At 53.7% G+C, this 27,530-nt stretch overlaps 11 protein-coding genes across 11 annotated transcripts; 2 read left to right on the top strand and 9 right to left on the bottom strand.

Moving 5' to 3' along the window:
* Window positions 1-566: 566 nt before the first annotated feature.
* Window positions 567-1,241, bottom strand: LOC140117170 (histone H1A-like). Its single transcript, XM_072133657.1, has one exon. The coding sequence runs from the start codon at window positions 1,239-1,241 to the stop codon at window positions 567-569; it is 675 nt and encodes a 224-aa protein (XP_071989758.1).
* A 6,537-nt stretch (window positions 1,242-7,778) lies between these two features.
* LOC140117178 (histone H2A type 1-like) lies at window positions 7,779-8,261 on the bottom strand. Its single transcript, XM_072133665.1, has one exon. It carries the CDS (start codon window positions 8,259-8,261, stop codon window positions 7,869-7,871), a length of 393 nt encoding a protein of 130 aa, XP_071989766.1. The 3' UTR covers window positions 7,779-7,868.
* Window positions 8,262-8,550: 289 nt separating this feature from the next.
* On the top strand, window positions 8,551-8,983 carry LOC140117181 (histone H2B type 1-O-like). The gene has a single exon (XM_072133668.1). The coding sequence runs from the start codon at window positions 8,571-8,573 to the stop codon at window positions 8,949-8,951; it is 381 nt and encodes a 126-aa protein (XP_071989769.1). The 5' UTR covers window positions 8,551-8,570; the 3' UTR covers window positions 8,952-8,983.
* A 1,447-nt stretch (window positions 8,984-10,430) lies between these two features.
* Window positions 10,431-10,819, bottom strand: LOC140117182 (histone H4). The gene has a single exon (XM_072133669.1). It carries the CDS (start codon window positions 10,794-10,796, stop codon window positions 10,485-10,487), a length of 312 nt encoding a protein of 103 aa, XP_071989770.1. The 5' UTR covers window positions 10,797-10,819; the 3' UTR covers window positions 10,431-10,484.
* A 615-nt stretch (window positions 10,820-11,434) lies between these two features.
* LOC140117173 (histone H3) lies at window positions 11,435-12,110 on the bottom strand. Its single transcript, XM_072133660.1, has one exon. The coding sequence runs from the start codon at window positions 12,097-12,099 to the stop codon at window positions 11,689-11,691; it is 411 nt and encodes a 136-aa protein (XP_071989761.1). The 5' UTR covers window positions 12,100-12,110; the 3' UTR covers window positions 11,435-11,688.
* A 624-nt stretch (window positions 12,111-12,734) lies between these two features.
* Window positions 12,735-13,391, bottom strand: LOC140116895 (histone H1A-like). Its single transcript, XM_072133326.1, has one exon. The coding sequence runs from the start codon at window positions 13,389-13,391 to the stop codon at window positions 12,735-12,737; it is 657 nt and encodes a 218-aa protein (XP_071989427.1).
* A 6,618-nt stretch (window positions 13,392-20,009) lies between these two features.
* On the bottom strand, window positions 20,010-20,402 carry LOC140117167 (histone H2A type 1-like). The gene has a single exon (XM_072133653.1). It carries the CDS (start codon window positions 20,400-20,402, stop codon window positions 20,010-20,012), a length of 393 nt encoding a protein of 130 aa, XP_071989754.1.
* A 290-nt stretch (window positions 20,403-20,692) lies between these two features.
* Window positions 20,693-21,092, top strand: LOC140117168 (histone H2B type 1-O-like). Its single transcript, XM_072133654.1, has one exon. The coding sequence runs from the start codon at window positions 20,712-20,714 to the stop codon at window positions 21,090-21,092; it is 381 nt and encodes a 126-aa protein (XP_071989755.1). The 5' UTR covers window positions 20,693-20,711.
* Window positions 21,093-22,576: 1,484 nt separating this feature from the next.
* On the bottom strand, window positions 22,577-22,965 carry LOC140117169 (histone H4). Its single transcript, XM_072133655.1, has one exon. It carries the CDS (start codon window positions 22,940-22,942, stop codon window positions 22,631-22,633), a length of 312 nt encoding a protein of 103 aa, XP_071989756.1. The 5' UTR covers window positions 22,943-22,965; the 3' UTR covers window positions 22,577-22,630.
* A 612-nt stretch (window positions 22,966-23,577) lies between these two features.
* On the bottom strand, window positions 23,578-24,256 carry LOC140117166 (histone H3). The gene has a single exon (XM_072133652.1). The coding sequence runs from the start codon at window positions 24,245-24,247 to the stop codon at window positions 23,837-23,839; it is 411 nt and encodes a 136-aa protein (XP_071989753.1). The 5' UTR covers window positions 24,248-24,256; the 3' UTR covers window positions 23,578-23,836.
* Window positions 24,257-24,880: 624 nt separating this feature from the next.
* LOC140117165 (histone H1A-like) lies at window positions 24,881-25,552 on the bottom strand. Its single transcript, XM_072133651.1, has one exon. The coding sequence runs from the start codon at window positions 25,550-25,552 to the stop codon at window positions 24,881-24,883; it is 672 nt and encodes a 223-aa protein (XP_071989752.1).
* Window positions 25,553-27,530: the final 1,978 nt, after the last annotated feature.

Below are 27,530 nucleotides of genomic sequence, written 5' to 3'. Positions count from 1 at the left end.
CACTCGTTCTCATTGGCTCAGGTGTAGCCCGCCCATTGACTCCGTTGGCTCGTTCGTAAACCCGCCTAAACAAGGGGAAAGACAGCGAGCAGCCATTGGCTAATTGAGGCCGATAGACGTAACTTCCGGTGATAACGTCCCCTCCCGCCTGGAAGTGTCAACCGCTGCCCCAATCACTGCAGAGCGCTCCCCCCGCACCTGTCACCATCCACACAGGGCACTGCCAGTGCCTCCACCCTCAGCAGCATGCAGGGTGCGCGGGCACATAGACCCCCATCACCTCCCGCTCTCTACTCTGCGGCCCCGTCCCCTGTAGACGCTGTAAGCCCTCGCCCCCTCCCGGGATGCTCTGTCCCCCCCATAGTGAGCGGACGACTCATGTGGAAGTCCGGCCACGTCCCCGGGAGTGTGACGCTGGTGGCGGCGGCGGGGGGCTGGAGGGGTATGACCCGGCGGCTTATACTGTGCGGCGGGCTGTGGGTAAGAGCTCTGTCGGGGAGGAGGTGGTGGCTCTGAGAAGAGCCTTTGTGGGGGGTTTATATGGAAGGGCACAGGCCGGCTCCCGCTTACTTCTTGGCCGCGGGCTTCTTGGCTTTAGTAGCGGCCTTCTTCTTAGCCGGGCTCTTGGCGGCAGCAGCTTTGGGCTTGGCCGCCTTCTTAGCCGGGCTCTTGGTGACTTTCTTGGGCTTCGGGGCGGCCTTGGGCTTCTTGGCCGCTTTCTTGGGGCTCTTGGCCGCCGCTGCTGCAGGCTTCTTGGCCTTTTTGGGGCTCTTGGCGGCGCTGGGAGCCTTCTTGGGCTTCTTAGGAGACTTGGGCGCTTTCTTGGCGCTGGCGGCGGCCGGCTTCTTGGGCTTGGCCGCTGCGGGCTTCTTCTTGGCCGCCTTGTCCTTGGTGTCGAGCTGCTTCTTGTTGAGCTTGAAGGAGCCGGAGGCGCCGCTGCCTTTGACCTGGAGCAGGGTGCCCTTGGTGACCTGCGCCTTGATGGCCAGCTTGAGGCGGCCGTTGTTCTTGTCGACGTCGTAGCCGCCGGCAGCCAGGGCCTTCTTGAGGGCGGCCAGGGACACCCCGCTGCGCTCCTTGGAGGCGGACACGGCTTTGATGATGAGCTCGGAGACGCTGGGGCCGGAGGGCTTCTTGGCGCTCTTCTTGGCGGCAGCGGCCTTCTTGGGCTGCTTCTTGGCCTTGGCGGCCGGTTCGGCGGCAGGGGGAGCTGCGGCGGCGGCGGGCGCGGTTTCTGCCATCTTCAGATATGAAGGGACTCGCACACAAAACTCTGCTGACAGTTCGTGAATCGCGAGCAGCGCGCTCTCCGGCCTCTTATATCTACAACGGCGGCGCTCTGATTGGCTGCCGAGTGGCATCGTCCTCCGCTCCTATTGGCTGACACTGAGCGCCGCTGCCGACTGTCAGTGCTTGAGCGAAGCTCCGCTCTGCCCGTGTGCTTCCCTGCCCGGGAGAGCAGCCCCTTAGCGGACACCAGCGGACAGGCCCGCGCGCTCCCCCCCTGACTCCCCACTCCCCGACAACCTCTGTGACCGTGTGCAGCCGTCACTGGCGGAGGCGCTGGGCGGGAGCCGGCAGGGGGGCCCCGGGATCTCCGCCATGGTCCTCCCGATCCGCGCGTCGCCGTGATTGTGCGGAGATAGCACTGGCGCGGGAGCTGCCGGCTTCTCCTCCCCGCACTTGTCACCGTCACTGGGATCTTCCCCACAGGATCTGCCGCGCACAAGTCTTATTGTCCCATCCGGGGAAGAGCTGGGGCTGCCGAGAGCGCGGGAGGGTAACACACAGGCGGCCCCGGCCTCCCCGTCCTGCCCTGTCCATGGATAGGACATCACGAGGAGCTGTCACCGGCCCCGGCCCCGTCCACAGGAAGATCCAAGGAGGCTGCAGCCACAATGTATCATCATCCAGTGCCCCCTGCATCATCCCTATCATCATCCAGTGCCCCCTGCATCATCCCTATCATCATCCAGTGCCCCCTACATCTACACTATCATCATCCAGAGCCCCATGCATCATCACTATCATCATCCAGTGCCCCTTGCATCAACACTATCAATATCCAGTGCCCACTACATCTACACTATCATCATCCAGAGCCCCATGCATCATCACTATCATCATCCAGTGCCCCCTACATCATCAATATCATCATCCAGTGCCCCCTACTTCATCACTATCATCATCCAGTGCCCCCTACCTCATCACTATCATCATCCAGTGCCCCCTGCATCATCACTATCATCATCCAGTGCCCCCTACATCATCACTATCATCATCCAGTGCCCCCTGCATCATCCCTATCATCATCCAGTGCCCCCTGCATCATCACTATCATCATCCAGTGCCCCCTGCATCATCACTATCATCATCCAGTGCCCCCTACATCATCAATATCATCATCCAGTGCCCCCTACATCATCACTATCATCATCCAGTGCCCCCTACCTCATCACTATCATCATCCAGTGCCCCCTGCATCATCACTATCATCATCCAGTGCCCCCTACATCATCACTATCATCATCCAGTGCCCCCTGCATCATCACTATCATCATCCAGTGCCCCCTGCATCATCACTATCATCATCCAGTGCCCCCTACATCATCACTATCATCATCCAGTGCCCCCTGCATCATCACTATCATCATCCAGTGCCCCCTGCATCATCACTATCATCATTCAGTGCCCCCTGCATCATCACTATCATCATCCAGTGCCCCCTGCAAAAGTACTACAATCATTTTGTTTTGTCGTATTGGTATATTTATATATATATATATATATGTGTGTGTGTGTGTGTGTGTGGTAGGAGGGGGGGGGGGGGGTTAGGTATGTATGATATGTGTAGGTAAAACAGCCCGGTCAGCTGTGGTGTGAGGGGTACAGCCATGGATTGGCTCACAGGTGGAGCGTTGAATCTCAATATGTGATAAACAAGACAAAGGTGACCTAGCACAGCCCAGTCAAGTATAGCTTGACAGTCAAGTATATGTGGCAGAAAAATACATTCTGTTATCCAGTTGGAATTATAATGAAAGTGACTGTGTTTTTCTTAGGGGCGCAGTGGGGAGATGTCACTTTGGCTCCTCATAGAAAGTCTGGTGAAAAATTATGCAACAATAAGTCATGGCGGGGAAAGTCCACCATGAAGTTCTGAAACCAGTGGAGAAGACATGTCACCTATGAAGTCCAAAATTCTACTCCTACCTGTGACAAATCAGTACTGTAGTCACAGACTAGCCACTTAGATTGTGGAACAACTCTCTGCTTACATAGTGTGATTTAGTGTAGAGTCAGTTGGGACCGTGGACTTGGCTCACTGAGTATGGAAACCCTGAGGTGGGGTTGGCCTAGAAAGACAAGTTTCAAGATGGAGTTCACTGTGAGGAAGACGCTGTGCTCCTGGGGGCTGCTTCCAGCAGGCGGAAGGCATTTTCAAGTTGGACTAGTGTCTGACCAGTAGCAATGTTAAAACTTTTAAACATGAATACCCCCTTCTGCAAACGTCGTCGTCGTCGACGGCGGCGGCAAAAGGAATTGGAAAGTGGACTGATCCATTGCATCCCCTGTGAAGGGGAGAACGAGTCAGTTATTTACACTTTTTTTTTTGGTCTCAGAAGAGGTAAGGGTGATGGTACAATCCATAAGTTCTCCTACGAAGGAGGTTGGTGTAGCCCATTTCTTCTTTCTCTCAGAGGAGGAAGTGTGAAGGTGGTGGGCGCTCCCGATCTGCGCCTGGCAGTGAATGTGCTTCCCCTCCCCCTCCCCGCCGCGGCGCTTGTAGGCGATCTTTCAAGTTGTGGTGCGGGGCTGCATTTTACCTGTGACCCTGCCGTCTCCATCATCTCTCGCAGGCCGGTCAGATGAAGGCCCTTTGCAGGCAGCACGATCATAGTAAAGCACCTGCCTGGCACGATCACTGCCTTCAGGGTCCGTAGGCCGGGAAAGGCCTTTGACTTGTGGTGGGGGTGACCCCGCGCGGGGAAGTGTCTGGACGCCACAAGCAACAGAAGAGTCCCGCTCACAATCAGCGCTCAGCTTTCATTTTCCCACAGCAGTGTATAAAATGGGAGCAGGGAGCAGGGAGCAGGAGTCTGACGACGAGTTCTTCCTTTATTTTTGTTGCAGCTGCTGTGGGAAACTGTGACTATTGGCTGTTGTGGGCCAATGTACTGTGACTACTGGCTACTGTGGCGTTGTGTGGGACACTCTGATTATTATGGCTACTGTGTGGCTCTGGTTATTGTGGGGGCGCTGTGCTTAATTTGGGTGATGCGTGGGACACCAGGACTGTATTGGCTATTGTGGGGCCGGCTTATGGCTAATGTGGTAAAACCACAATTTGGCCACAGTTGGGTCACTGCGACGACAGTGGCTGCTCTGAGGGCACTCTGACAATATTCTCTACGCTGGGGTCACTGTGAACATAGTCTACTTGGGGGCAACATGGTTATATTGGCTACCCTGAGGTTAGGTGCTGTGACTTTTTTGGCTAGGGTAAGATCTGGCACTGTAAAAATACTGGCCAATGCGAAAGCCTCTTCCTTCTTCTCACGCTCCTATTGGTGCCTAGCGGCACTCAGCTATTTGCTGGTGATATTACTCCTCTGTCCTCACAGCGTGTATCCGCACCACTAAACATAAAGACAAAGTAAGTAAAATATTCACACGCTTATGTGGATCTCGTTCCTGTCGACTCCTCCATCCGGGGGTATGACGCGCATCCAGAACCGCCCCCTAACGGCATCAGCTGGGGGGGTGACACTGGTATCGCGTCCATTGTAATGCGGTTCCCTTGGGATTCACTGGTGATCTCAAAGGTATATGGCGATTTCTACAGAGAGCGCTGGAGTGATATGTGCGTATGATAACACGAGTGGGGCTTAGAATAGAGCGCGATGGGGGAAATATTCTTGGCGATCTTATACGGGGTACCTTTTTTCCGGTCGATTAGCCACTCGCATATATACTGGTAAATTATTGTGTACCAATGGGTACGACATAGGGGCCCCTGGATAGAGACAAGGTTCCTTTCCCTACAGGAGGGCCCTCTGCTCTAATGCTATCAATGTCCAGTGCCACTTTTACATTCTTTTTCTGACATCACTATTCACATCCGTTATTTGCATCAATTATTAAGCATTTCATGTTGTAGTATTGTTGAATTTGCGTATCGGGAAGATGCATTACTTGCAAGGACTTATGACCTAAAAAAAAAACAAAAAAAAAAACACATGTCCAGTCTGTCGTTGAGACCAATTGGTCCTAGAGCCCCTGTGTGCAGTATCCATCTGCCTTCTTTTTGTAATAGGAGGCGCTGTCCGTCGCCTGAATCGCCTAAATTGGGTTATATCGCCCCAATGTTTCATGTGTTTGAACAAGCAAGTCAGAGCGCGAAACAGCTGCCGTGTACTTTGCGTCTACATGAGTCCCTACGTCTCTGCCTCCCCATACGGATCTGTGTGTAAGTATGTACTAATACATCGGATCAAGAAGGAGAAGTTTTGGTGAGTGCCGTCCTACTGCTTTTCATAGTTTATACGGTTGAAAAAAGACACTTGTCCATCAAGTTCAACCGAGGAAGGGTAGGGATTGGATGAGGAAGGGATTTAGGGGAAACAATCCTAAATTTAGGGGAAACAATCCTAACTTTTCATATTACTCTTGGACTTTCATGAGATCTAGAGCACCACCGCTGTTTTCCTGTGTACGGATGATTTGACAGCCAAGATCAATACAATTAGAAGGGCAATTAAATACAGGCAGTCCCCGGGTTACGTACAAGATAGGGTCTGTAGGTTTGGTCTTAAGTTGAATTTGTATGTAAGTTGGAACTGTATATTTTATAATTGTAACTCCAGACAATTTTTTTTTTTTTTTGTCTCTGTGACAATTGGATTTTAAAAATGTTGGGTTGTCATAAGAACCAGGATTAACAATAAATCTTAACTACAGACACATTTAATAACTGTTATAGCTGTTTATTGTAGCTTTGGACTAAAGTACAGTAAATTACCAATATCCTGAGGTCCGTTTGTAACTAGGGGTCGTCTTTAAGTCAGGTGTTCTTAAGTAGGGGACCGCCTGTATATACACACAGAGTGGTGCCGCTCACGCTTCTTCTTTTTGTTAAACCAAGGCTTTTGTGGGGAAGGCACTGTAAAAATGTTGGCTACTGTAAGGCCACTGTGACCCCGGGCAATGGGTTTGAAGAGAAATTAGACAAATTTGGGGCTTGATGGCGAGACCCAGAGGTCATGGAAGCCGTGAACGACTTCTGAATCTAAGTGCCACACTCCTACAGGTCAAGTTAGAAGAAACAACTCTTTACTTTTGGTGGTAACTCCAAATCCAGGTCTCCTTTGGTTAATAAATTTGATTTCCATTGTTTTTTTTTTTTTTGTTCTTCTAACCCCTTCACGCTCTGCGGGGAAAATATCCGCCACAGAGCTATATGAAGGGTGTATGAAGAGGATTCACGGGCTGAGCCTTCTTCATACAGAGTTGGGCTTTGCTGCATATTGCAAGCACCGACCACGGGTGCTAACCTATTCTCTGCCGCCGCCGGCACCTAAAACATGGCACCGCCACGTTTCTTCCGATCGCCGCTCCCCCGAACGTCATCGGGGGAGAACGGTGGCTTGGCGTCAATCAGTTGACATGACAGCCTCTGGTCTTCGTCAGACCCGAGGCAACATGGTTTCTGCGGGTTCGTTACAATGAGCCAGTGGCTCATTGTAATGAATCATATGCAAAAAACGCCATGTACTGCAATACAGTAGCATTGCAGTATATGGTAGGAACGACCGGACTATCTAGGGTTAATGTACCCTAGAGGGTCTAAGAAACAGAAAAAAAAGTTAAAAAAATGTAAAAAAATATTAAAATTTCAAATCACCCCCCCCCCCCCTTCCCTAGAACTGATATAAAACATAATAAACAGTAAATATCAAACACAAAAGGTATCGCCGCGTCGTAATATGAATAATAAATAACATCATGGGAAAGTAAAAATTTGTTACGCACAAAATAAGCCCTCGCACAGCTCTATACATGGAAAAATGAAAAAGTTCTGGAAGGTGGAGAGCGAGGAATGATTGAAAAAACCCTGCGTCCTTAAGGGGGTAATTTAGTTTTCAGTACATTTAACTTTGTACAGAACAAAGTATTCACTGAGGATATTTCATTCATTCATTTCTAGGACGTGTCATGTGAGCGCCACCTTTATTATTGTGAGCAGTGTATATGCGGCAGCCTCGGGCAAGGGCTGATCATTCCTGCAGCAGCACATCCTAAAAATCACAACGATCTGCATTTGCCACTGACTGAGCCAGATCAGGGCCTGATGGTGACCCGCACTGGGGTAGGTTCGTCTTCAGATGACATTTTGTGGAGAAACAAAAGCGTGTTGAGGGGGGAATATAGTGCAAACAGACCCCAAATCTGCCGCCGGGACGTTTAGTTCTCAGTCGCAGTTTGGGGGGGGGGGGGGGGGGTGTTTGAATTTCCCGCTCGCTCTCCCCGTGTGACGTCAGCAGCCGCCATGTACACAGCACCGGGCCGTTAGCCGCACGTGAGGGAAGCGCAGCCGCAGCTCTGTCCCTGTGCGGAGGACGAGTGCCGCCCGTACATGGAGCGCGGGGCGAGCGTCCTCCTCCTCCTCCGGCTGTAGAATAGTACAGAGTGTGACAGCGCAGACACATAGCGGTGCAGAGGAGAGTACAGGATCAGTACAGTATAGAGTGTGCGCGGTGTACCGGGGAGACACCCGGGGCTGCAGCTCTGTCAGGAGGGGGTGGGTGGCTCTTAGAAGAGCCTTTGTGTGTAGCGGGGATCGGGTGCTGGAGCAGTGACAGCGGCGCTCACTTGCTCTTGGCGGGCTTGCTGCTCTCGGTCTTCTTGGGCAGCAGCACGGCCTGGATGTTGGGCAGGACGCCTCCCTGGGCGATGGTGACTCCTCCCAGCAGCTTGTTGAGCTCCTCGTCGTTGCGCACAGCCAGCTGCAGGTGGCGGGGGATGATGCGGGTCTTCTTGTTGTCCCGGGCGGCGTTGCCGGCCAGCTCGAGGATCTCAGCGGTGAGGTACTCGAGCACGGCGGCCAGGTAGACGGGAGCGCCGGCCCCGACTCTCTCGGCGTAGTTGCCCTTGCGGAGGAGCCTGTGCACACGACCGACGGGGAACTGCAAACCGGCCCGAGATGAGCGGGTCTTGGCCTTAGCGCGGACCTTTCCTCCTTGTTTGCCACGTCCAGACATGATGCTAGAGATTCAGTACGACTGATGCCGCTCAGCCGCCTCCTGCCGCCTCTTATACCTTCCCGCCCGCTCCTCACTCTCTGTCATTGGCCGGATTGAAATCCTACCAATAGAGGCGCGGCTCATAGACTCACCAACCAGCATTAGGAGGCGTGGTTCAGCAGTGAACACGGATGACACGCCTCGCTCCTCCAATAGCAGGGCGAGCAGCCGGCGTCGCTCCTTTGCATAGCCCGGCTATAAATACCGCGGCGCGGGGAGGTGCGGGACATTGTTCTCCGTGTCTCGGATAATAGTAACCGCTGCATCATGCCTGATCCCGCCAAGTCCGCCCCAGCGCCCAAGAAGGGCTCCAAGAAAGCCGTCACTAAGGCCCAGAAGAAGGACGGCAAGAAGCGCAGGAAGACCAGGAAGGAGAGTTACGCCATCTACGTCTACAAGGTGCTCAAGCAGGTGCACCCCGACACCGGCATCTCCTCCAAGGCCATGGGTATCATGAACTCCTTCGTCAACGACATCTTCGAGCGCATCGCAGGGGAAGCCTCCCGCCTGGCTCACTACAACAAGCGCTCCACCATCACCTCCCGGGAGATCCAGACCGCCGTCCGCCTGCTGCTGCCCGGAGAGCTGGCCAAGCACGCCGTGTCCGAGGGCACCAAGGCCGTCACCAAGTACACCAGCGCCAAGTAAGCGGCCTCCCGCCTGCCTACCCGGCACCTCCAACACCCCAAAGGCTCTTCTAAGAGCCACCCACCCTCTCCACAACAGAGCTCACCCTTCTCTCTGACAGTTACCCCTGCTCGTTCTCGGGGTAGAACATACCGTTACCCCCACCCCTTGTGTGTATCTCCATCAACCGTTTCTACCGTCTCTGTTAGGTGAGATGTGGCGGTCCCTGCTGCTCATTCCATCCCGGGTACAATCTGGGGGCCAGTGATGCATGGACATAAGGCGCAATGTCATTCCTTCCCTCGGCCTCTGTACAGGAAGAGATGGGCGCGATCATGTACACAGCCATATTATATGGCAATTGGTGCATAAAAGAAAGAATGGGGAACTTGCAGCGTCTCCTGGTGTCCAAGCGGATGCTTGGGTAAGACACTGGGAGGCGGCCGGCCTGGATAAATGGCCAGGGGGGGGTGGGTGACAGGCAGGCGCGCGCCCGCTCGTCAGTGTTGTCAGACTGACGGCTTTTATTAGACCGATCTCGAGGAAAAAAAAAACATTTTAACCAAAAAGTATGAAGGAAATATAGCTTTATTAACTGACAAATGAAACACAATTAAAAACAAATAACAGGCTGGTCACATAAAAGGAAAACAAGGACACCACACAAAATCAGACAAATGATACAGGATGATATATATAGGGGTAGGTGCTGCTCTACTAAGAGAGATGTGCACAGAGGGGTATGCTATTACTTCAAGAGAAAATGTTTCTAGGGTCACATGGGACAAATATATATAATATTTAAAGTGCATAGTGCCTATAATTCCCAAATACAACCTTAAATTGGTTCACATATTGTGCTTCCCAAAACGGACATACCTTACTGCTAAAACGTATGAATTTGTTATAGCCTATTGCAATAGGGTCCAGGATAACATATTGCACATACACCCATTATCAGTAGTTCACCTGCAGTCTTTTATTAGAGTAGATGCGGAGCCCCGTCCAGGAAGCCCCGAGTGATTGTGTGTGTGTGTGTGACGCCCTGTGGTGTATCAGAAGCTTCTTGCGGCCGTGCAGTGTCCCGGGGCCCTATAACGCGTGACAAGGCTTACACCTCAGCAGATGCCCGGGCAGTGCATAGACACTCAATGTCATGGCTGTCGCAGCGTCATCGCATCGGTAGGAGAAGCCATGAGCGACAGCGCGGCTCCGGTGTGCGGAGGGATTCAGCGGGAAACTCAAATCTGACTCTCGCGCGAACAACCATATGCACACCGTGTAGTGCCCGCGGTATCTCAATCAGTCGCTCGTGCCCTCTCATAAGCCTCCCCCGTTAATTAAGAGATCATCCGCACTGCGGCGGCCCGGGGATAAGTTAGGTGTCTATTGCGCCATCACATTCCGTAGTGCATCACAGGAGATCTATAGGGGCAAGGGGATTACAGACAGCGGTATGAAACAAGCAGCAGAGTGCGAGCTCTTCTCTAGGAGGAGGTGGGTGGCTCTGAAAAGAGCCTTTGGGGGTGAGATGGAGCCGGGTGGGTACGAGTCTTAACCTCCGAAGCCGTAGAGAGTGCGGCCCTGGCGCTTGAGCGCGTACACCACGTCCATGGCGGTGACGGTCTTCCTCTTGGCGTGCTCGGTGTAGGTGACGGCGTCACGGATGACGTTCTCCAGGAACACCTTGAGGACGCCGCGGGTCTCCTCGTAGATGAGGCCGGAGATACGCTTGACTCCTCCTCTGCGAGCCAGGCGGCGGATGGCGGGCTTGGTGATTCCCTGGATGTTATCACGCAGCACCTTCCTGTGCCTCTTGGCGCCTCCTTTTCCAAGACCCTTTCCTCCTTTGCCGCGTCCAGACATGATCTCTGTTTCGTGAAAGACAGTGAATGTTGTTTCTTCTGCCGAGGTCTCCTTTATATACACAGTGAGACGACCAGATAGAGAACTACTGGTGTGACGAAAGGGGCGTGCCCTTATTCTCTCCTCCCCTGACCACCTATTGGCTGAACACTGAACGTGTCATAATTTTGAATTCCCCGCTCTTTCTACAATCCCTGCTACATCGCTGTGTGTGGAGAGCACAAAGACTCCCGCCTCATGAGAGCGGCGGATAAACTGAGGGAGGGGTGCACATCTACATGTAAATGTTATATAGAAAGTGCAGATCTAACTGTAAATGGAGATGAAATATAGAGATTGCGGATCTAGAACTAGGACTAGAGTCGCCGAGGAGCGCAGTAGTGGCTTGCGACCACCTCTGGCGGTAATCAGGGAGGCTGAGAACCCAAACGGCTCGCACTGTGACCAGAGGGAGAGAACGGGGAGCGCAGCTGTGTGAGGTTTATGACCTGTGCTGTGGCAGGACACGCTCCATACTGTTCATATTTTTTCTGTATAGCACCATCATACTGTAGCGCTATACAAATAACACGGGACATATACAAACATATCTATAGTAGTATTTTTTTATTTTTTTTTTAAATATGTATGTATTGTGTCGCTGGGCAGCGATTCCTGTCCTGGGGAGGAGGGGACATCGCTGACAGCACTAGAAGCCGGGGGAGGAGCGCAGCGTCTCCCTGCAGACAGATATGAGGCCTTAGAGGATAGGAGCGGCTGCAAAAGAGCGGTCATAGAAGGGTTCACGTGGGGTGTGAGGAGGTGGGGGTTATTGAGCTCGTCCTGTGGAGGATGTGGGTGGCTCTGAAAAGAGCCTTTGTGTTGTGTAGGACGGTACCCGCCCGGGGAGGACTTAGGCCCTCTCGCCGCGGATCCTGCGGGCCAGCTGGATGTCTTTGGGCATGATGGTGACTCTCTTGGCGTGGATGGCGCACAGGTTAGTGTCCTCGAAGAGGCCGACCAGATAGGCCTCGCTGGCCTCCTGCAGCGCCATGACTGCAGAGCTCTGGAAGCGCAGGTCGGTCTTGAAGTCCTGAGCGATCTCTCTGACCAGGCGCTGGAAGGGCAGCTTCCTGATGAGCAGCTCGGTGGACTTCTGGTAACGGCGGATCTCGCGGAGAGCCACGGTGCCGGGGCGGTAGCGGTGAGGCTTCTTGACTCCGCCGGTGGCGGGCGCGCTCTTCCTGGCGGCCTTGGTAGCCAGCTGCTTGCGGGGCGCTTTGCCTCCGGTGGACTTGCGGGCGGTCTGCTTGGTTCTGGCCATGGTTCTCTCTCACACACAAATAGCGGTGATATGAGGAAACGGGAACTGAGCGCAATATTTATGCTCCAGCACTCGTTCTCATTGGCTCAGGTGTAGCCCGCCCATTGACTCCGTTGGCTCGTTCGTAAACCCGCCTAAACAAGGGGAAAGACAGCGAGCAGCCATTGGCTAATTGAGGCCGATAGACGTAACTTCCGGTGATAACGTCCCCTCCCGCCTGGAAGTGTCAACCGCTGCCCCAATCACTGCAGAGCGCTCCCCCCGCACCTGTCACCATCCACACAGGGCACTGCCAGTGCCTCCACCCTCAGCAGCATGCAGGGTGCGCGGGCACATAGACCCCCATCACCTCCCGCTCTCTACTCTGCGGCCCCGTCCCCTGTAGACGCTGTAAGCCCTCGCCCCCTCCCGGGATGCTCTGTCCCCCCCATAGTGAGCGGACGACTCATGTGGAAGTCCGGCCACGTCCCCGGGAGTGTGACGCTGGTGGCGGCGGCGGGGGGCTGGAGGGGTATGACCCGGCGGCTTATACTGTGCGGCGGGCTGTGGGTAAGAGCTCTGTCGGGGAGGAGGTGGTGGCTCTGAGAAGAGCCTTTGTGGGGGGTTTATATGGAAGGGCACAGGCCGGCTCCCGCTTACTTCTTGGCCGCGGGCTTCTTGGCTTTAGTAGCGGCCTTCTTCTTAGCCGGGCTCTTGGCGGCAGCAGCTTTGGGCTTGGCCGCCTTCTTAGCCGGGCTCTTGGTGACTTTCTTGGGCTTCGGGGCGGCCTTGGGCTTCTTGGCCGCTTTCTTGGGGCTCTTGGCCGCCGCTGCTGCAGGCTTCTTGGCCTTTTTGGGGCTCTTGGCGGCGCTGGGAGCCTTCTTGGGCTTCTTAGGAGACTTGGGCGCTTTCTTGGCGCTGGCGGCGGCCGGCTTCTTGGGCTTGGCCGCTGCGGGCTTCTTCTTGGCCGCCTTGTCCTTGGTGTCGAGCTGCTTCTTGTTGAGCTTGAAGGAGCCGGAGGCGCCGCTGCCTTTGACCTGGAGCAGGGTGCCCTTGGTGACCTGCGCCTTGATGGCCAGCTTGAGGCGGCCGTTGTTCTTGTCGACGTCGTAGCCGCCGGCAGCCAGGGCCTTCTTGAGGGCGGCCAGGGACACCCCGCTGCGCTCCTTGGAGGCGGACACGGCTTTGATGATGAGCTCGGAGACGCTGGGGCCGGAGGGCTTCTTGGCGCTCTTCTTGGCGGCAGCGGCCTTCTTGGGCTGCTTCTTGGCCTTGGCGGCCGGTTCGGCGGCGGCGGGCGCGGTTTCTGCCATCTTCAGATATGAAGGGACTCGCACACAAAACTCTGCTGACAGTTCGTGAATCGCGAGCAGCGCGCTCTCCGGCCTCTTATATCTACAACGGCGGCGCTCTGATTGGCTGCCGAGTGGCATCGTCCTCCGCTCCTATTGGCTGACACTGAGCGCCGCTGCCGACTGTCAGTGCTTGAGCGAAGCTCCGCTCTGCCCGTGTGCTTCCCTGCCCGGGAGAGCAGCCCCTTAGCGGACACCAGCGGACAGGCCCGCGCGCTCCCCCCCTGACTCCCCACTCCCCGACAACCTCTGTGACCGTGTGCAGCCGTCACTGGCGGAGGCGCTGGGCGGGAGCCGGCAGGGGGGCCCCGGGATCTCCGCCATGGTCCTCCCGATCCGCGCGTCGCCGTGATTGTGCGGAGATAGCACTGGCGCGGGAGCTGCCGGCTTCTCCTCCCCGCACTTGTCACCGTCACTGGGATCTTCCCCACAGGATCTGCCGCGCACAAGTCTTATTGTCCCATCCGGGGAAGAGCTGGGGCTGCCGAGAGCGCGGGAGGGTAACACACAGGCGGCCCCGGCCTCCCCGTCCTGCCCTGTCCATGGATAGGACATCACGAGGAGCTGTCACCGGCCCCGGCCCCGTCCACAGGAAGATCCAAGGAGGCTGCAGCCACAATGTATCATCATCCAGTGCCCCCTGCATCATCCCTATCATCATCCAGTGCCCCCTGCATCATCCCTATCATCATCCAGTGCCCCCTACATCTACACTATCATCATCCAGAGCCCCATGCATCATCACTATCATCATCCAGTGCCCCTTGCATCAACACTATCAATATCCAGTGCCCACTACATCTACACTATCATCATCCAGAGCCCCATGCATCATCACTATCATCATCCAGTGCCCCCTACATCATCAATATCATCATCCAGTGCCCCCTACTTCATCACTATCATCATCCAGTGCCCCCTACCTCATCACTATCATCATCCAGTGCCCCCTGCATCATCACTATCATCATCCAGTGCCCCCTACATCATCACTATCATCATCCAGTGCCCCCTGCATCATCCCTATCATCATCCAGTGCCCCCTGCATCATCACTATCATCATCCAGTGCCCCCTGCATCATCACTATCATCATCCAGTGCCCCCTACATCATCAATATCATCATCCAGTGCCCCCTACATCATCACTATCATCATCCAGTGCCCCCTACCTCATCACTATCATCATCCAGTGCCCCCTGCATCATCACTATCATCATCCAGTGCCCCCTACATCATCACTATCATCATCCAGTGCCCCCTGCATCATCACTATCATCATCCAGTGCCCCCTGCATCATCACTATCATCATCCAGTGCCCCCTACATCATCACTATCATCATCCAGTGCCCCCTGCATCATCACTATCATCATCCAGTGCCCCCTGCATCATCACTATCATCATTCAGTGCCCCCTGCATCATCACTATCATCATCCAGTGCCCCCTGCAAAAGTACTACAATCATTTTGTTTTGTCGTATTGGTATATTTATATATATATATATATATGTGTGTGTGTGTGTGTGTGTGTGGTAGGAGGGGGGGGGGGGGGGGTTAGGTATGTATGATATGTGTAGGTAAAACAGCCCGGTCAGCTGTGGTGTGAGGGGTACAGCCATGGATTGGCTCACAGGTGGAGCGTTGAATCTCAATATGTGATAAACAAGACAAAGGTGACCTAGCACAGCCCAGTCAAGTATAGCTTGACAGTCAAGTATATGTGGCAGAAAAATACATTCTGTTATCCAGTTGGAATTATAATGAAAGTGACTGTGTTTTTCTTAGGGGCGCAGTGGGGAGATGTCACTTTGGCTCCTCATAGAAAGTCTGGTGAAAAATTATGCAACAATAAGTCATGGCGGGGAAAGTCCACCATGAAGTTCTGAAACCAGTGGAGAAGACATGTCACCTATGAAGTCCAAAATTCTACTCCTACCTGTGACAAATCAGTACTGTAGTCACAGACTAGCCACTTAGATTGTGGAACAACTCTCTGCTTACATAGTGTGATTTAGTGTAGAGTCAGTTGGGACCGTGGACTTGGCTCACTGAGTATGGAAACCCTGAGGTGGGGTTGGCCTAGAAAGACAAGTTTCAAGATGGAGTTCACTGTGAGGAAGACGCTGTGCTCCTGGGGGCTGCTTCCAGCAGGCGGAAGGCATTTTCAAGTTGGACTAGTGTCTGACCAGTAGCAATGTTAAAACTTTTAAACATGAATACCCCCTTCTGCAAACGTCGTCGTCGTCGACGGCGGCGGCAAAAGGAATTGGAAAGTGGACTGATCCATTGCATCCCCTGTGAAGGGGAGAACGAGTCAGTTATTTACACTTTTTTTTTTGGTCTCAGAAGAGGTAAGGGTGATGGTACAATCCATAAGTTCTCCTACGAAGGAGGTTGGTGTAGCCCATTTCTTCTTTCTCTCAGAGGAGGAAGTGTGAAGGTGGTGGGCGCTCCCGATCTGCGCCTGGCAGTGAATGTGCTTCCCCTCCCCCTCCCCGCCGCGGCGCTTGTAGGCGATCTTTCAAGTTGTGGTGCGGGGCTGCATTTTACCTGTGACCCTGCCGTCTCCATCATCTCTCGCAGGCCGGTCAGATGAAGGCCCTTTGCAGGCAGCACGATCATAGTAAAGCACCTGCCTGGCACGATCACTGCCTTCAGGGTCCGTAGGCCGGGAAAGGCCTTTGACTTGTGGTGGGGGTGACCCCGCGCGGGGAAGTGTCTGGACGCCACAAGCAACAGAAGAGTCCCGCTCACAATCAGCGCTCAGCTTTCATTTTCCCACAGCAGTGTATAAAATGGGAGCAGGGAGCAGGGAGCAGGAGTCTGACGACGAGTTCTTCCTTTATTTTTGTTGCAGCTGCTGTGGGAAACTGTGACTATTGGCTGTTGTGGGCCAATGTACTGTGACTACTGGCTACTGTGGCGTTGTGTGGGACACTCTGATTATTATGGCTACTGTGTGGCTCTGGTTATTGTGGGGGCGCTGTGCTTAATTTGGGTGATGCGTGGGACACCAGGACTGTATTGGCTATTGTGGGGCCGGCTTATGGCTAATGTGGTAAAACCACAATTTGGCCACAGTTGGGTCACTGCGACGACAGTGGCTGCTCTGAGGGCACTCTGACAATATTCTCTACGCTGGGGTCACTGTGAACATAGTCTACTTGGGGGCAACATGGTTATATTGGCTACCCTGAGGTTAGGTGCTGTGACTTTTTTGGCTAGGGTAAGATCTGGCACTGTAAAAATACTGGCCAATGCGAAAGCCTCTTCCTTCTTCTCACGCTCCTATTGGTGCCTAGCGGCACTCAGCTATTTGCTGGTGATATTACTCCTCTGTCCTCACAGCGTGTATCCGCACCACTAAACATAAAGACAAAGTAAGTAAAATATTCACACGCTTATGTGGATCTCGTTCCTGTCGACTCCTCCATCCGGGGGTATGACGCGCATCCAGAACCGCCCCCTAACGGCATCAGCTGGGGGGGTGACACTGGTATCGCGTCCATTGTAATGCGGTTCCCTTGGGATTCACTGGTGATCTCAAAGGTATATGGCGATTTCTACAGAGAGCGCTGGAGTGATATGTGCGTATGATAACACGAGTGGGGCTTAGAATAGAGCGCGATGGGGGAAATATTCTTGGCGATCTTATACGGGGTACCTTTTTTCCGGTCGATTAGCCACTCGCATATATACTGGTAAATTATTGTGTACCAATGGGTACGACATAGGGGCCCCTGGATAGAGACAAGGTTCCTTTCCCTACAGGAGGGCCCTCTGCTCTAATGCTATCAATGTCCAGTGCCACTTTTACATTCTTTTTCTGACATCACTATTCACATCCGTTATTTGCATCAATTATTAAGCATTTCATGTTGTAGTATTGTTGAATTTGCGTATCGGGAAGATGCATTACTTGCAAGGACTTATGACCTAAAAAAAAAACAAAAAAAAAAACACATGTCCAGTCTGTCGTTGAGACCAATTGGTCCTAGAGCCCCTGTGTGCAGTATCCATCTGCCTTCTTTTTGTAATAGGAGGCGCTGTCCGTCGCCTGAATCGCCTAAATTGGGTTATATCGCCCCAATGTTTCATGTGTTTGAACAAGCAAGTCAGAGCGCGAAACAGCTGCCGTGTACTTTGCGTCTACATGAGTCCCTACGTCTCTGCCTCCCCATACGGATCTGTGTGTAAGTATGTACTAATACATCGGATCAAGAAGGAGAAGTTTTGGTGAGTGCTGACCTACTGCTTTTCATAGTTTATACGGTTGAAAAAAGACACTTGTCCATCAAGTTCAACCGAGGAAGGGTAGGGATTGGATGAGGAAGGGATTTAGGGGAAACAATCCTAAATTTAGGGGAAACAATCCTAACTTTTCATATTACTCTTGGACTTTCATGAGATCTAGAGCACCACCGCTGTTTTCCTGTGTACGGATGATTTGACAGCCAAGATCAATACAATTAGAAGGGCAATTAAATACAGGCAGTCCCCGGGTTACGTACAAGATAGGGTCTGTAGGTTTGGTCTTAAGTTGAATTTGTATGTAAGTTGGAACTGTATATTTTATAATTGTAACTCCAGACAATTTTTTTTTTTTTTTGTCTCTGTGACAATTGGATTTTAAAAATGTTGGGTTGTCATAAGAACCAGGATTAACAATAAATCTTAACTACAGACACATTTAATAACTGTTATAGCTGTTTATTGTAGCTTTGGACTAAAGTACAGTAAATTACCAATATCCTGAGGTCCGTTTGTAACTAGGGGTCGTCTTTAAGTCAGGTGTTCTTAAGTAGGGGACCGCCTGTATATACACACAGAGTGGTGCCGCTCACGCTTCTTCTTTTTGTTAAACCAAGGCTTTTGTGGGGAAGGCACTGTAAAAATGTTGGCTACTGTAAGGCCACTGTGACCCCGGGCAATGGGCTTGAAGAGAAATTAGACAAATTTGGGGCTTGATGGCGAGACCCAGAGGTCATGGAAGCCGTGAACGACTTCTGAATCTAAGTGCCACACTCCTACAGGTCAAGTTAGAAGAAACAACTCTTTACTTTTGGTGGTAACTCCAAATCCAGGTCTCCTTTGGTTAATAAATTTGATTTCCATTGTTTTTTTTTTTTTTGTTCTTCTAACCCCTTCACGCTCTGCGGGGAAAATATCCGCCACAGAGCTATATGAAGGGTGTATGAAGAGGATTCACGGGCTGAGCCTTCTTCATACAGAGTTGGGCTTTGCTGCATATTGCAAGCACCGACCACGGGTGCTAACCTATTCTCTGCCGCCGCCGGCACCTAAAACATGGCACCGCCACGTTTCTTCCGATCGCCGCTCCCCCGAACGTCATCGGGGGAGAACGGTGGCTTGGCGTCAATCAGTTGACATGACAGCCTCTGGTCTTCGTCAGACCCGAGGCAACATGGTTTCTGCGGGTTCGTTACAATGAGCCAGTGGCTCATTGTAATGAATCATATGCAAAAAACGCCATGTACTGCAATACAGTAGCATTGCAGTATATGGTAGGAACGACCGGACTATCTAGGGTTAATGTACCCTAGAGGGTCTAAGAAACAGAAAAAAAAGTTAAAAAAATGTAAAAAAATATTAAAATTTCAAATCACCCCCCCCCCTTCCCTAGAACTGATATAAAACATAATAAACAGTAAATATCAAACACAAAAGGTATCGCCGCGTCGTAATATGAATAATAAATAACATCATGGGAAAGTAAAAATTTGTTACGCACAAAATAAGCCCTCGCACAGCTCTATACATGGAAAAATGAAAAAGTTCTGGAAGGTGGAGAGCGAGGAATGATTGAAAAAACCCTGCGTCCTTAAGGGGGTAATTTAGTTTTCAGTACATTTAACTTTGTACAGAACAAAGTATTCACTGAGGATATTTCATTCATTCATTTCTAGGACGTGTCATGTGAGCGCCACCTTTATTATTGTGAGCAGTGTATATGCGGCAGCCTCGGGCAAGGGCTGATCATTCCTGCAGCAGCACATCCTAAAAATCACAACGATCTGCATTTGCCACTGACTGAGCCAGATCAGGGCCTGATGGTGACCCGCACTGGGGTAGGTTCGTCTTCAGATAACATTTTGTGGAGAAACAAAAGCGTGTTGAGGGGGGAATATAGTGCAAACAGACCCCAAATCTGCCGCCGGGACGTTTAGTTCTCAGTCGCAGTTTGGGGGGGGGGGGGGGTGTTTGAATTTCCCGCTCGCTCTCCCCGTGTGACGTCAGCAGCCGCCATGTACACAGCACCGGGCCGTTAGCCGCACGTGAGGGAAGCGCAGCCGCAGCTCTGTCCCTGTGCGGAGGACGAGTGCCGCCCGTACATGGAGCGCGGGGCGAGCGTCCTCCTCCTCCGGCTGTAGAATAGTACAGTGTGACAGCGCAGACACATAGCGGTGCAGAGGAGAGTACAGGATCAGTACAGTATAGAGTGCGCGGTGTACCGGGGAGACACCCGGGGCTGCAGCTCTGTCAGGAGGGGGTGGGTGGCTCTTAGAAGAGCCTTTGTGTGTAGCGGGGATCGGGTGCTGGAGCAGTGACAGCGGCGCTCACTTGCTCTTGGCGGGCTTGCTGCTCTCGGTCTTCTTGGGCAGCAGCACGGCCTGGATGTTGGGCAGGACGCCTCCCTGGGCGATGGTGACTCCTCCCAGCAGCTTGTTGAGCTCCTCGTCGTTGCGCACAGCCAGCTGCAGGTGGCGGGGGATGATGCGGGTCTTCTTGTTGTCCCGGGCGGCGTTGCCGGCCAGCTCGAGGATCTCAGCGGTGAGGTACTCGAGCACGGCGGCCAGGTAGACGGGAGCGCCGGCCCCGACTCTCTCGGCGTAGTTGCCCTTGCGGAGGAGCCTGTGCACACGACCGACGGGGAACTGCAGACCGGCCCGAGATGAGCGGGTCTTGGCCTTAGCGCGGACCTTTCCTCCTTGTTTGCCACGTCCAGACATGATGCTAGAGATTCAGTACGACTGATGCCGCTCAGCCGCCTCCTGCCGCCTCTTATACCTTCCCGCCCGCTCCTCACTCTCTGTCATTGGCCGGATTGAAATCCTACCAATAGAGGCGCGGCTCATAGACTCACCAACCAGCATTAGGAGGCGTGGTTCAGCAGTGAACACGGATGACACGCCTCGCTCCTCCAATAGCAGGGCGAGCAGCCGGCGTCGCTCCTTTGCATAGCCCGGCTATAAATACCGCGGCGCGGGGAGGTGCGGGACATTGTTCTCCGTGTCTCGGATAATAATAACCGCTGCATCATGCCTGATCCCGCCAAGTCCGCCCCAGCGCCCAAGAAGGGCTCCAAGAAAGCCGTCACTAAGGCCCAGAAGAAGGACGGCAAGAAGCGCAGGAAGACCAGGAAGGAGAGTTACGCCATCTACGTCTACAAGGTGCTCAAGCAGGTGCACCCCGACACCGGCATCTCCTCCAAGGCCATGGGCATCATGAACTCCTTCGTCAACGACATCTTCGAGCGCATCGCAGGGGAAGCCTCCCGCCTGGCTCACTACAACAAGCGCTCCACCATCACCTCCCGGGAGATCCAGACCGCCGTCCGCCTGCTGCTGCCCGGAGAGCTGGCCAAGCACGCCGTGTCCGAGGGCACCAAGGCCGTCACCAAGTACACCAGCGCCAAGTAAGCGGCCTCCCGCCTGCCTACCCGGCACCTCCAACACCCCAAAGGCTCTTCTAAGAGCCACCCACCCTCTCCACAACAGAGCTCACCCTTCTCTCTGACAGTTACCCCTGCTCGTTCTCGGGGTAGAACATACCGTTACCCCCACCCCTTGTGTGTATCTCCATCAACCGTTTCTACCGTCTCTGTTAGGTGAGATGTGGCGGTCCCTGCTGCTCATTCCATCCCGGGTACAATCTGGGGGCCAGTGATGCATGGACATAAGGCGCAATGTCATTCCTTCCCTCGGCCTCTGTACAGGAAGAGATGGGCGCGATCATGTACACAGCCATATTATATGGCAATTGGTGCATAAAAGAAAGAATGGGGAACTTGCAGCGTCTCCTGGTGTCCAAGCGGATGCTTGGGTAAGACACTGGGAGGCGGCCGGCCTGGATAAATGGCCAGGGGGGGGTGGGTGACAGGCAGGCGCGCGCCCGCTCGTCAGTGTTGTCAGACTGACGGCTTTTATTAGACCGATCTCGAGGAAAAAAAAAAACATTTTAACCAAAAAGTATGAAGGAAATATAGCTTTATTAACTGACAAATGAAACACAATTAAAAACAAATAACAGGCTGGTCACATAAAAGGAAAACAAGGACACCACACAAAATCAGACAAATGATACAGGATGATATATATAGGGGTAGGTGCTGCTCTACTAAGAGAGATGTGCACAGAGGGGTATGCTATTACTTCAAGAGAAAATGTTTCTAGGGTCACATGGGACAAATATATATAATATTTAAAGTGCATAGTGCCTATAATTCCCAAATACAACCTTAAATTGGTTCACATATTGTGCTTCCCAAAACGGACATACCTTACTGCTAAAACGTATGAATTTGTTATAGCCTATTGCAATAGGGTCCAGGATAACATATTGCACATACACCCATTATCAGTAGTTCACCTGCAGTCTTTTATTAGAGTAGATGCGGAGCCCCGTCCAGGAAGCCCCGAGTGATTGTGTGTGTGTGTGTGTGTGACGCCCTGTGGTGTATCAGAAGCTTCTTGCGGCCGTGCAGTGTCCCGGGGCCCTATAACGCGTGACAAGGCTTACACCTCAGCAGATGCCCGGGCAGTGCATAGACACTCAATGTCATGGCTGTCGCAGCGTCATCGCATCGGTAGGAGAAGCCATGAGCGACAGCGCGGCTCCGGTGTGCGGAGGGATTCAGCGGGAAACTCAAATCTGACTCTCGCGCGAACAACCATATGCACACCGTGTAGTGCCCGCGGTATCTCAATCAGTCGCTCGTGCCCTCTCATAAGCCTCCCCCGTTAATTAAGAGATCATCCGCACTGCGGCGGCCCGGGGATAAGTTAGGTGTCTATTGCGCCATCACATTCCGTAGTGCATCACAGGAGATCTATAGGGGCAAGGGGATTACAGACAGCGGTATGAAACAAGCAGCAGAGTGCGAGCTCTTCTCTAGGAGGAGGTGGGTGGCTCTGAAAAGAGCCTTTGGGGGTGAGATGGAGCCGGGTGGGTACGAGTCTTAACCTCCGAAGCCGTAGAGAGTGCGGCCCTGGCGCTTGAGCGCGTACACCACGTCCATGGCGGTGACGGTCTTCCTCTTGGCGTGCTCGGTGTAGGTGACGGCGTCACGGATGACGTTCTCCAGGAACACCTTGAGGACGCCGCGGGTCTCCTCGTAGATGAGGCCGGAGATACGCTTGACTCCTCCTCTGCGAGCCAGGCGGCGGATGGCGGGCTTGGTGATTCCCTGGATGTTATCACGCAGCACCTTCCTGTGCCTCTTGGCGCCTCCTTTTCCAAGACCCTTTCCTCCTTTGCCGCGTCCAGACATGATCTCTGTTTCGTGAAAGACAGTGAATGTTGTTTCTTCTGCCGAGGTCTCCTTTATATACACAGTGAGACGACCAGATAGAGAACTACTGGTGTGACGAAAGGGGCGTGCCCTTATTCTCTCCTCCCCTGACCACCTATTGGCTGAACACTGAACGTGTCATAATTTTGAATTCCCCGCTCTTTCTACAATCCCTGCTACATCGCTGTGTGTGGAGAGCACAAAGACTCCCGCCTCATGAGAGCGGCGGATAAACTGAGGGAGGGGTGCACATCTACATGTAAATGTTATATAGAAAGTGCAGATCTAACTGTAAATGGAGATGAAATATAGAGATTGCAGATCTAGAACTAGGACTAGAGTCGCCGAGGAGCGCAGCAGTGGCTTGCGACCACCTCTGGCGGTAATCAGGGAGGCTGAGAACCCAAACGGCTCGCACTGTGACCAGAGGGAGAGAACGGGGAGCGCAGCTGTGTGAGGTTTATGACCTGTGCTGTGGCAGGACACGCTCCATACTGTTCATATTTTTTCTGTATAGCACCATCATACTGTAGCGCTATACAAATAACACGGGACATATACAAACATATCTATAGTAGTATTTTTTTATTTTTTTTTTTTAAATATGTATGTATTGTGTCGCTGGGCAGCGATTCCTGTCCTGGGGAGGAGGGGACATCGCTGACAGCACTAGAAGCCGGGGGAGGAGCGCAGCGTCTCCCTGCAGACAGATATGAGGCCTTAGAGGATAGGAGCGGCTGCAAAAGAGCGGTCATAGAAGGGTTCACGTGGGGTGTGAGGAGGTGGGGGTTATTGAGCTCGTCCTGTGGAGGATGTGGGTGGCTCTGAAAAGAGCCTTTGTGTTGTGTAGGACGGTACCCGCCCGGGGAGGACTTAGGCCCTCTCGCCGCGGATCCTGCGGGCCAGCTGGATGTCTTTGGGCATGATGGTGACTCTCTTGGCGTGGATGGCGCACAGGTTAGTGTCCTCGAAGAGGCCGACCAGATAGGCCTCGCTGGCCTCCTGCAGCGCCATGACTGCAGAGCTCTGGAAGCGCAGGTCGGTCTTGAAGTCCTGAGCGATCTCTCTGACCAGGCGCTGGAAGGGCAGCTTCCTGATGAGCAGCTCGGTGGACTTCTGGTAACGGCGGATCTCGCGGAGAGCCACGGTGCCGGGGCGGTAGCGGTGAGGCTTCTTGACTCCGCCGGTGGCGGGCGCGCTCTTCCTGGCGGCCTTGGTAGCCAGCTGCTTGCGGGGCGCTTTGCCTCCGGTGGACTTGCGGGCGGTCTGCTTGGTTCTGGCCATGGTTCTCTCTCACACACAAATAGCGGTGATATGAGGAAACGGGAACTGAGCGCAATATTTATGCTCCAGCACTCGTTCTCATTGGCTCAGGTGTAGCCCGCCCATTGACTCCGTTGGCTCGTTCGTAAACCCGCCTAAACAAGGGGAAAGACAGCGAGCAGCCATTGGCTAATTGAGGCCGATAGACGTAACTTCCGGTGATAACGTCCCCTCCCGCCTGGAAGTGTCAACCGCTGCCCCAATCACTGCAGAGCGCTCCCCCCGCACCTGTCACCATCCACACAGGGCACTGCCAGTGCCTCCACCCTCAGCAGCATGCAGGGTGCGCGGGCACATAGACCCCCATCACCTCCCGCTCACTACTCTGCGGCCCCGTCCCCCTGTAGACGCTGTAAGCCCTCGCCCCCTCCCGGGATGCTCTGTCCCCCCCATAGTGAGCGGACGACTCATGTGGAAGTCCGGCCACGTCCCCGGGAGTGTGACGCTGGTGGCGGCGGGGGGCTGGAGGGGTATGACCCGGCGGCTTATACTGTGCGGCGGGCTGTGGGTAAGAGCTCTGTCGGGGAGGAGGTGGTGGCTCTGAGAAGAGCCTTTGTGGGGGGTTTATATGGAAGGGCACAGGCCGGCTCCCGCTTACTTCTTGGCCGCGGGCTTCTTGGCTTTAGTAGCGGCCTTCTTCTTAGCCGGGCTCTTGGCGGCAGCAGCTTTGGGCTTGGCCGCCTTCTTAGCCGGGCTCTTGGTGACTTTCTTGGGCTTCGGGGCGGCCTTGGGCTTCTTGGCCGCTTTCTTGGGGCTCTTGGCCGCCGCTGCTGCAGGCTTCTTGGCCTTTTTGGGGCTCTTGGCGGCGCTGGGAGCCTTCTTGGGCTTCTTAGGAGACTTGGGCGCTTTCTTGGCGCTGGCGGCGGCCGGCTTCTTGGGCTTGGCCGCTGCGGGCTTCTTCTTGGCCGCCTTGTCCTTGGTGTCGAGCTGCTTCTTGTTGAGCTTGAAGGAGCCGGAGGCGCCGCTGCCTTTGACCTGGAGCAGGGTGCCCTTGGTGACCTGCGCCTTGATGGCCAGCTTGAGGCGGCTGTTATTCTTGTCGACGTCGTAGCCGCCGGCAGCCAGGGCCTTCTTGAGGGCGGCCAGGGACACCCCGCTGCGCTCCTTGGAGGCGGACACGGCTTTGATGATGAGCTCGGAGACGCTGGGGCCGGAGGGCTTCTTGGCGCTCTTCTTGGCGGCAGCGGCCTTCTTGGGCTGCTTCTTGGCCTTGGCGGCCGGTTCGGCGGCAGGGGGAGCTGCGGCGGCGGGCGCGGTTTCTGCCATCTTCAGATATGAAGGGACTCGCACACAAAACTCTGCTGACAGTTCGTGAATCGCGAGCAGCGCGCTCTCCCGCCTCTTATATCTACAACGGCGGCGCTCTGATTGGCTGCCGAGTGGCATCGTCCTCCGCTCCTATTGGCTGACACTGAGCGCCGCTGCCGACTGTCAGTGCTTGAGCGAAGCCCCGCTCTGCCCGTGTGCTTCCCTGCCCGGGAGAGCAGCCCCTTAGCGGACACCAGCGGACAGGCCCGCGCGCTCCCCCCCTGACTCCCCACTCCCCGACAACCTCTCTGACCGTGTGCAGCCGTCACTGGCGGAGGCGCTGGGCGGGAGCCGGCAGGGGGCCCCGGGATCTCCGCCATGGTCCTCCCGATCCGCGCATCGCCGTGATTGTGCGGAGATAGCACTGGCGCGGGAGCTGCCGGCTTCTCCTCCCCGCACTTGTCACCGTCACTGGGATCTTCCCCACGGGATCTGCCGCGCACAAGTCTGATTGTCCCATCCGGGGAAGAGCTGGGGCTGCCGAGAGCGCGGGAGGGTAACACACAGGCGGCCCCGGCCTCCCCGTCCTGCCCTGTCCATGGATAGGACATCACGAGGAGCTGTCACCGGCCCCGGCCCCGTCCACAGGAAGATCCAAGGAGGCTGCAGCCACAATGTATCATCATCCAGTGCCCCCTGCATCATCCCTATCATCATCCAGTGCCCCCTGCATCATCCCTATCATCATCCAGTGCCCCCTACATCTACACTATCATCATCCAGAGCCCCATGCATCATCACTATCATCATCCAGTGCCCCTTGCATCAACACTATCAATATCCAGTGCCCACTACATCTACACTATCATCATCCAGAGCCCCATGCATCATCACTATCATCATCCAGTGCCCCCTACATCATCAATATCATCATCCAGTGCCCCCTACATCATCACTATCATCATCCAGTGCCCCCTACCTCATCACTATCATCATCCAGTGCCCCCTGCATCATCACTATCATCATCCAGTGCCCCCTACATCATCACTATCATCATCCAGTGCCCCCTACATCATCACTATCATCATCCAGTGCCCCCTGCATCATCCCTATCATCATCCAGTGCCCCCTGCATCATCACTATCATCATCCAGTGCCCCCTGCATCATCACTATCATCATCCAGTGCCCCCTACCTCATCACTATCATCATCCAGTGCCCCCTGCATCATCACTATCATCATCCAGTGCCCCCTGCATCATCACTATCATCATCCAGTGCCCCCTGCATCATCACTATCATCATCCAGTGCCCCCTGCATCATCCCTATCATCATCCAGTGCCCCCTACATCATCAATATCATCATCCAGTGCCCCCTACATCATCACTATCATCATCCAGTGCCCCCTACCTCATCACTATCATCATCCAGTGCCCCCTGCATCATCACTATCATCATCCAGTGCCCCCTACATCATCACTATCATCATCCAGTGCCCCCTGCATCATCACTATCATCATCCAGTGCCCCCTGCATCATCACTATCATCATCCAGTGCCCCCTACATCATCACTATCATCATCCAGTGCCCCCTGCATCATCACTATCATCATCCAGTGCCCCCTGCATCATCACTATCATCATTCAGTGCCCCCTGCATCATCACTATCATCATCCAGTGCCCCCTGCAAAAGTACTACAATCATTTTGTTTTGTCGTATTGGTATATTTATATATATATATATATATATGTGTGTGTGTGTGTGTGGTAGGAGGGGGGGGGGGGGTTAGGTATGTATGATATGTGTAGGTAAAACAGCCCGGTCAGCTGTGGTGTGAGGGGTACAGCCATGGATTGGCTCACAGGTGGAGCGTTGAATCTCAATATGTGATAAACAAGACAAAGGTGACCTAGCACAGCCCAGTCAAGTATAGCTTGACAGTCAAGTATATGTGGCAGAAAAATACATTCTGTTATCCAGTTGGAATTATA

Source organism: Engystomops pustulosus, chromosome 2 (genome assembly GCF_040894005.1).
Source record: "Engystomops pustulosus chromosome 2, aEngPut4.maternal, whole genome shotgun sequence".
Taxonomy (NCBI): domain Eukaryota; kingdom Metazoa; phylum Chordata; class Amphibia; order Anura; family Leptodactylidae; genus Engystomops; species Engystomops pustulosus.
The sequence above is the reverse complement of the archived record's forward strand: the minus strand, read 5'-3'. Positions and strand labels throughout refer to the sequence as shown.

What these genes read in the sequence shown, in the direction of transcription:
- LOC140117166 (XM_072133652.1), bottom strand. Translation starts at nt 24,247, where the DNA reads ATGGCCAGAACCAAGCAGACCGCCCGCAAGTCCACCGGAGGCAAAGCG.
- LOC140117181 (XM_072133668.1), top strand. Translation starts at nt 8,571, where the DNA reads ATGCCTGATCCCGCCAAGTCCGCCCCAGCGCCCAAGAAGGGCTCCAAG.
- LOC140117168 (XM_072133654.1), top strand. Translation starts at nt 20,712, where the DNA reads ATGCCTGATCCCGCCAAGTCCGCCCCAGCGCCCAAGAAGGGCTCCAAG.
- LOC140117178 (XM_072133665.1), bottom strand. Translation starts at nt 8,261, where the DNA reads ATGTCTGGACGTGGCAAACAAGGAGGAAAGGTCCGCGCTAAGGCCAAG.
- LOC140117165 (XM_072133651.1), bottom strand. Translation starts at nt 25,552, where the DNA reads ATGGCAGAAACCGCGCCCGCCGCCGCAGCTCCCCCTGCCGCCGAACCG.
- LOC140116895 (XM_072133326.1), bottom strand. Translation starts at nt 13,391, where the DNA reads ATGGCAGAAACCGCGCCCGCCGCCGCCGAACCGGCCGCCAAGGCCAAG.
- LOC140117173 (XM_072133660.1), bottom strand. Translation starts at nt 12,099, where the DNA reads ATGGCCAGAACCAAGCAGACCGCCCGCAAGTCCACCGGAGGCAAAGCG.
- LOC140117182 (XM_072133669.1), bottom strand. Translation starts at nt 10,796, where the DNA reads ATGTCTGGACGCGGCAAAGGAGGAAAGGGTCTTGGAAAAGGAGGCGCC.
- LOC140117170 (XM_072133657.1), bottom strand. Translation starts at nt 1,241, where the DNA reads ATGGCAGAAACCGCGCCCGCCGCCGCCGCAGCTCCCCCTGCCGCCGAA.
- LOC140117169 (XM_072133655.1), bottom strand. Translation starts at nt 22,942, where the DNA reads ATGTCTGGACGCGGCAAAGGAGGAAAGGGTCTTGGAAAAGGAGGCGCC.
- LOC140117167 (XM_072133653.1), bottom strand. Translation starts at nt 20,402, where the DNA reads ATGTCTGGACGTGGCAAACAAGGAGGAAAGGTCCGCGCTAAGGCCAAG.